The sequence below is a fragment of the Neoarthrinium moseri genome (assembly GCF_022829205.1).
Source record: "Neoarthrinium moseri strain CBS 164.80 chromosome Unknown scaffold13_Wmoseri_CBS_16480, whole genome shotgun sequence".
Lineage (NCBI taxonomy): Eukaryota > Fungi > Ascomycota > Sordariomycetes > Amphisphaeriales > Apiosporaceae > Neoarthrinium > Neoarthrinium moseri.
The window spans coordinates 686,654-694,219 of NW_026055127.1; the positions used below are offsets into that span (position 1 = coordinate 686,654).

The 7,566-nt window shown below is 55.3% G+C and overlaps 2 protein-coding genes across 2 annotated transcripts; both read left to right on the top strand.

The window, feature by feature from the left end:
- Positions 1-405: 405 nt before the first annotated feature.
- Positions 406-1,221, top strand: JN550_004810 (uncharacterized protein; the record flags this gene model as incomplete). Its single annotated transcript, XM_049316367.1, has 2 exons — positions 406-436; positions 857-1,221. The coding sequence occupies 2 exons, from the start codon at positions 406-408 to the stop codon at positions 1,219-1,221; spliced, it is 396 nt and encodes a 131-aa protein (XP_049173431.1).
- A 4,543-nt stretch (positions 1,222-5,764) lies between these two features.
- Positions 5,765-7,205, top strand: JN550_004811 (uncharacterized protein; the record flags this gene model as incomplete). Its single annotated transcript, XM_049316368.1, has 4 exons — positions 5,765-5,771; positions 5,848-5,891; positions 5,986-6,132; positions 6,306-7,205. The coding sequence occupies 4 exons, from the start codon at positions 5,765-5,767 to the stop codon at positions 7,203-7,205; spliced, it is 1,098 nt and encodes a 365-aa protein (XP_049173432.1).
- Between the last annotated feature and the right edge of the window lie 361 nt (positions 7,206-7,566).

Sequence of the window (7,566 nt, forward strand, 5' to 3'; positions counted from 1 at the left end):
CACGAACAGCACGTTCTCTGCAATAAAGCACACATGTCTCGCCGTTGATGGTCCAACTTCCCGCACCAAAAGCTTGAATGCGTAGCCGGGCTTTCTTCTTCAACACCACATCACACCTACTACGTGTTGTAGCACAACCTTCACCCGTCAACGCTGCCTGACCGATATTGAATCTTACTACTTCCCCCAATTCCTTCCCTCCCCACGTTGGGCTTCACTGCATACAATACACCCCCAAGACATATCCGGACTTCCTTCCCCGTTGCTTAGCTGGTTGCTGCTCGTTCCTGGTTAACCACCACGGGGCATCTTCCCACCTGGATTGCGTGCCAATTGACCCTTGATCTCAAGCCAGTTGCATCCCAATTGAGGACCATTGGAAAGCCATTGGGACAGTCCAGCACCATGGGTGGCTTTTATATGCAGTATCTCGAGAGTAAGTGAAACTTGTTTACCCTTTCCAGCGATTTTCTCGAAGCCACCAATGCACGCACACACACGTCTTGGGAACAAACTCTGGTGGTGATAAAAGTGCTGTGGTGGGGCTGCCACGATGGGATTTCGTCTTACATGTGCCAACCCCTGCATCATGAGTTAAGACGTGCAGACTGCCATCGTGTTCCTGCACTCGATGGGTGTCATTATGACTTATAGGCCCCACGTTCCTGGCATATTTTCTCTGCTCTAGAACCGACAGATCGGGGCGTTCATCGTCAGGCTGTCATGCATATGCCCGTGATCTTCCGCGGCTCGATGAGGCTGCAGTGCTGCTGCAGCCCTGGAAATTCTGCTGGTGACGATGACGCCCGGACACAGCTTCTTCTCTGAGATCAGCAGCTAACGGGGTGCCCCATAGGCCTATGCCGCCGAAGAGGGTGGCGAGATCCTTCGTACGAATGCTACCGTGACTCCAGTGGCTATACCTGCCTGGTTCTGGTCAACGGGCGCGAGTACCAGACAGATCTTGCATACGAATCGGACGGCCTCGCCCAGGAGAATGCAGCCATGAGGGCCTTCATGGTGTGCCGGAACTTTTCCGTCAATGGTGGGATGCTCGCCCGCAACGGCATTGTCCAGGGTCTTCCGGCCAGTGAGACGGGCAAGCACTCGTCGCGCTCCAAGAAGTCTCGCCACAGCTCCTCCAGTGGCCACAGGAGCCATGGAAGCCACGGGAGACACGGCCACCACTCGAGCTCCAGCTCGACGGCTTCCTACGACTGAGCGGGGGCGGAGAGAGAACCAATGGAGGCCAGACACAGCCGGAGCATCCCCCCTGGATGTGCTTTATTTTTCTTGACCAATGGATAACAAACCGAGAGAACGAATTGGCGCAGGGTCTTTTTTCTAACTGGACATATACAAGTGACGAGGCTTCACAGCTGATCCTAGGCATGATTCCGCGGAATACCCCCTTTGAGAGCATTCTTGCCGAAAGCGGAAGAAAAGAAAAAATTTGCATAAAATCAACGACATAACGAATAACGAACCACAACTGACGAATAACGAAATGACTTCTTAATGATACGGCGCACACAAATACACAAACATCATCATCATCATCATCTGCACGGTGCTATACGTTGATTCGCTCGCCCTGAGCTTCTTTCCTCTTCTCCCCCCTGAAAAGGACTTGGTGCCCTATTTGGAGCCCCCAGGGACTTGAAGGACCAGGCTGGTTTCTCGCTCCGCCCAAACGGACCGTTTCCAGGAGGGTTCTCTGTTGAACGGATACACTCCGTGCTCACGCAATTCCGAAGTCCGATCTTCGGCCAGAGCAGCTGCGTAGCGAAGGCAGGATAACTGGGGCATCCATGGACATCTGTTTCCTGACAGGCTGGGACGGACAAACCATCATCGGACTTGGAGAAGGACCAACGGACTCGGAGGGGGAGTAACCAGACAAGCTTGGAATGAATCCTGTTCTTCATCATCCTCATCATCGTTTCACGTTCATACTTGGAAAGCGAACAACTGTTACCATTAAGTGGTCGAAATGCACTCTTTGGATTCTTCTCATATTTATCAATTATTCTTGGGACCATTTTCTTTTCTTTCTGGATCTTATACTAGACTGCTGGTGCAAACGGATTTTCCATGGTGACAAGCGATGGTGAGGAGAATGCCAGGACCGTGGACGTGGATGTGGATCTGGACGGTGGACAAGAGGACGCAGAGTTAGGAGGGGGTCTGATTGGCTATCCATGTCTCTGGGGGGTTTGTTCTTCTGCCGGGCATTCGAGGACGAGTTTTGACGGAAAGGATTGTTCTTTCGGGTCTCTTCTCTTCTTTCCATCTCTCCCTGTCTCCCTCCCACCATCCTCTCTCTCACTCTCACATGGCGAACTCCTCTTTAACGAGGCGGCCAGACACGACTTAATGACCAAAGAACGAAGCTCATGAGGATTTGCTCTACATACTCCATCACTAACACCACCACACTCATCATCATCATCATCACTTACATCATCACAAACGGATAGCTCATATAACGACCAATGACGGGAATCTTTAGACCGCCATGCTTTTACACTACCAGAACTCCTGCTTTCTCTCTCTCTCTCTCTCTCTCTCTCTCTACATGGGTATATCGCACACGTGACTTTTCCTTCCCCCCACCGTGGTTGATTTCCAAGTATCTCTCGCGTTTGCCAGAAGTCTAATTGCCGCCGGCACGTCCGCTGGCCCCGGCCCTTGGGAAGACAGGGACCGGCGGCTACGGGGGTGTGTGGTCACACCGGTCCAGCGCACGACATGGCGCGTGGGGTTCTTTTGGAGGGCGGTCGACACAGCAAAGCAAGATCGATCTCCAACGCCCGGGGGGGCAGATGGGGGAGAGGGCGGGGGGTTGAAGAAGGAACGTGCGCGCAATCCCTGGGATCTCTCCCATCCAGAGAGCAGGACCTCCAGTCCAATCCAATCCATACCCCCCCCCCCCGGCACCTCCCAACCCGCTTCCCCGGATCGCCGCGCGCGCGCGTGAAGGCGGTATACCCGGCCGACCAATGAGGAGACCGCCCCGGCCTGCCGCAAGCCCGGGGTGCGTAGGGAGGCCAGGGCGCCGGGCTTGGGGGGGGCCTATGGCGGCTCGCCGTCACGGGGACGGGCGTTACGCGCTGGTCACAGGTTGCTCTTCCGGGATGCGAGAGAATCCAAGTTATTAGTTAATTAATTATCGCTACGACGGGTACCCCCCTGCCTGAGCCAATCATACCCTGGCTCTAGGTTTACTCTGTATAGCTCGATTTTTGTTTTGTGGCTTGCTATATAGAACCGCGCCTAGGCGGCCGACGGGTTCCCATTCGCTTAGCCGTTGGAGATTGTGACCCGGAGATTGCGGCCTCGTATATACCGTAGTACAGTAACGTGGGCGCTTGGGCAGGAGCTGTATACCCCCGGACAAGCGCCTGTGGAAGCTGAGCTGACCGAGATGAACGGTGACTCGATGGCCGCCAGGGTGCTCTAGGGCGATCGAACTGAAGTCTGGCTTAGCCATCGTTGCCATCAATCTAGCGGTTTCATCAAACACGTGGCTAGTCCCATCGGTTGGTTCATTGTGAGCAACGTTGAACCTGATGTACAGCAACTTGTATTGCTTTTTGTCTTTGCCAAGTGCTCTTAGGCTCTGGTACTCGGCCCCACTAGCAAGCTATTGGCTGTTCTCATTCCAGTATATAAGGCTGCGCGCTGCACCTCACTTCCTTCTTCGTCAAGTCTCAACGGTCTGGAACCGATATGTGCATGCGTTCACCCCGCCACGGATGTGAGTCGTCAAAAGCGACGGCTTGCATGGTGGACTTCGGGCAGACCTATTGGATCTGTATATGGGAACAATGTTGGCTCTCAGTGCATTGCAATGGGTCGAGTTTCAGAGCCGGGCTGGAATGTGCGCGTTCGAGTCCTGGACTGGGAACAGCCAATATTTGAAGATCAGGATATCTGTCATTACTGGGCTTCTCCAATTTTTCTTGAAGGTCAAGTCCGTAAGGAGGGTCGAGTATGGTGCTCATCTCAAAGGCATGAAGGCTGATACCCAGAGGCAATACTCCGTACACCAAAGGCCAACCGGTCATTAGCATACTGGAAGACTCAATCGGTCGCCTAGTGCGCATGGATCGTGACCTGGCCTACTTGGCACCGTCACACACGGTATATGTGCGATGTTTGGAAGACTAATGACTCACGAAGCCGTCGCGTGTTGTGTTTATGTGTTGCACTATAGTAGTGTCGTGTCTCTGCGGTTGATGGCATTACTGTGAGTCAGGTCAGAACACGAGATGAGACAGGCATGTCAGATGACACGACACGACGTCGGGCGGTCCCGATGCGATGTGAGACCAGGAATGCCAGTATTGTTTCACAGGCAAACTGTCACCCCACGTTTGGGTGACTGCGAGCAGCCTCGGACCTTTGACGTGACGCGTAAAAGTCAAATATCTTATTTCAGAGTTGCATTCGTGGCTTGCCCACAGTCCCCCGCTCTGTGCCATGTAATGCAGAGAAGGACCATGCTGTCCAGGTGAGGCTAATGGATAGTGAATGGAATGGGGAGTTTTGTATTACCCAAACCAGAATTTCAAGAGGCAATTTCACGTGGAGCTGGGAAATTGGGGGGGGGAGATGATGAAGGAGCTGAAGTCGGGAGTGGCTGTTGGTGGCGGACAGCCAATCACGAGGTCCAATTCGCCACGAGCCCACAGAATACGGGGCCCGGGGGGGCTCTAGGGGGACGAGGGCCGCGCAGATCGGCTGGCGTTGTCGCTGGCTGGCGGTCCCATGGCATGGACACGGCACACGGGAGCCAAATTTGGGTGGGGGCTTTTTTTTAGCCATAGGTAATTTCTCGGAGGGATGCGCAGTCATCAGTTCGTGTTCTGTTGTTGCGTCTGTCCATACCTAGGTGGTATGTGATAACAGGGTGTCCTCTTCTCTCGCCGGGAGGGCTGCGGGAGGAGGAGAGAAAGAATGCGCCTGTCCATGCTTCAAACACGATCCTGTGCTCCTGTGACGGCCATAGCCCCAGTGATCTGTGATCTGTCGTTGCTGTGCCACACAGCATAAGGTTGCGAACAGAAGGCAACTCTGGGTCTGTGTAGATTTGCCCAGCTGCTTTCACCATGCTCCCGGGCCCTGGTGACGTTGGCGGCAGCCCGGAAGCAACCTAATCATAAGTTACGAATGGTCACAGTAGGAAAGTGAAGACGAGAATGCCTTGAAATAAAAAATAAAAAACCCCGCCAAGTGAAAAGGCCCCTGGACAACCCCTAAAGCAGGCTACAGAGTGTGCTTATTGGCAAAGGGGAACAGGGGGGAATAGGGACACTTCATTTGACGCTTGACCAGATTGGCACCACTGTCAGACTGGGACGCGACTCTGGACCGTCAAACCGGCGACCAAGGCCCCAAGGCTGCGCCTACCAGCGAGACACGAGCCCCCCCCCTGGACTTTCTAGTGAGTTAGTTAACTTGACCCTGGCCTCGACCTTGGACCTTGGACCTTGGACCTTGGACTGGGACAGCGACTGGGACTGGGTCCCTTTTTCTCCGCATCGCATCTGCAATTGCATTGCCTTCACCTCCTGCAACCTGAACCTGACAACAGCCCATCTGACGAACGCCGGAACCACCACACGGTTCTGTTTCTCTCTCTCTCTCTCTCTCTCTTCTCTCCTTCATCCTTCTCACGCTCGCTGCCATACGCCTCCGGCCGGCTCTTGTTTTCTCCTTCACCCTCAAGACAGACAGATAATCTACCCTTTCTCTCAAAATGAAGGGTGAGTACTGGTCGCCGCCTCGGCTCGAGCTCGTCCCAACTCCTGAATCTGCGCTGACATGCCTCGTCCTCAACAGCCCTCATTCTCGTCGGTGGCTTTGGCACTCGCCTTCGCCCTCTCGTATGTGCAACCCTCCGCCGGCCAGCCCTCAGGGCAAGGGCCAGGTCCTGTTCGAAAGGGGGATCCGAAAGCTAACGGCGACGTCTTTTGCTAGACCCTCACCCTCCCCAAGCCCCTGGTCGAGTTTGCCAACAAGCCCATGATCCTCCACCAGATCGAGGCTCTGGCCGCCGTCGGCGTCACTGACATTGTCCTCGCCGTCAACTACCGCCCCGAGATCATGGAGAACTTTTTGAAGGAGGTACGTAACACGTAACACCAAAGCACAAGCGCACACCGCGCAGGCGCAACTGTCTTGTCTTCCCTCCCCCACAGGCCGAGCCTCGGAGAAGGAGAAAAGCACACATGCCACACATCCCTCTGCCAGTAGAAGTAGTACGGTCCCCGCTGACGAGTCAACCCGCGCGCCCGTAGACTGGAGAGAAGTACGGCGTCAACATTGTCTTCTCGGTCGAGTCCGAGCCCCTGGGCACCGCCGGCCCCCTGAAGCTGGCAGAGGCCGTCCTGGCCAAGGACGACTCGCCCTTCTTCGTCCTCAACTCAGATGTCACATGCGAGTACCCCTTCCAGGAGCTGCTCGACTTCCACAAGGCCCACGGCGACGAGGGTACCATTGTCGTCACAAAGGTTGAGGAGCCCTCCAAGTACGGTGTCATTGTCCACAAGCCGAACCACCCCTCGCGCATCGACCGCTTCGTCGAGAAGCCCGTCCAGTTCGTCGGCAACCGCATCAATGCCGGCCTCTACATCCTCAACACCTCGGTGCTCGACCGCATCGAGAAGAACCGCCCCACCTCGATCGAGCAGGAGACCTTCCCCGCCATCGTCAAAGACGGCCAGCTGCACTCGTTCGACCTCGAGGGCTTCTGGATGGACGTCGGTCAGCCCAAGGACTTCTTGACCGGCACCTGCCTGTACCTCTCGTCGCTGGCCAAGAAGCAGTCCAAGCTGCTGGCCTCCAACTCGGAGCCCTTCGTCCACGGCGGCAACGTCATGGTCGACCCCAGCGCCAAGATCGGCAAGAACTGCAAGATCGGACCCAACGTGGTCATTGGCAAGGACGTCGTCATTGGCGACGGTGTCCGCCTGCAGCGATGCACCATCCTGCCCGGCTCCAAGGTCAAGGACCACGCCTGGGTCAAGAGCACCATTGTCGGCTGGAACAGCACCGTCGGCAAGTGGGCGCGTCTGGAGAACGTCACCGTCCTGGGTGACGACGTGACCATTGGCGACGAGATCTACGTCAACGGCGGCAGCGTTCTTCCCCACAAGAGCATCAAGGCCAACGTTGACATCCCGGCCATCATCATGTAGGGCTCCATAAACCCCCAATGGTCGCTTTCTACAATGTTTTGCCGCCTTGGCCCCCCTTTTTACGATGTACATTCTGGCAACCCGGTTTCCCCCCTTGTACGACCTTCTTAATTCCCCTTTCTCTCCGTACGCGTTCCGGCTGAACGAGGACTTCTCCCCTCAACATTTCTCTTCTTCCCTTTTCGACTATGATTGAGGCAGCTAGGTGTTTCTACATGGCCGTAGATCTCATGCTGGGATCTTGTACGGTCAAAAGCTCAAGCGACGGCACCCCGTCGCCTGCTGCTTTTCTACTGATAGTAGCGCGCAGCTGGTGGCAAAACCCAGAAAACTGTCTTGGTGGAAGGAAAGGCAGCCGGCA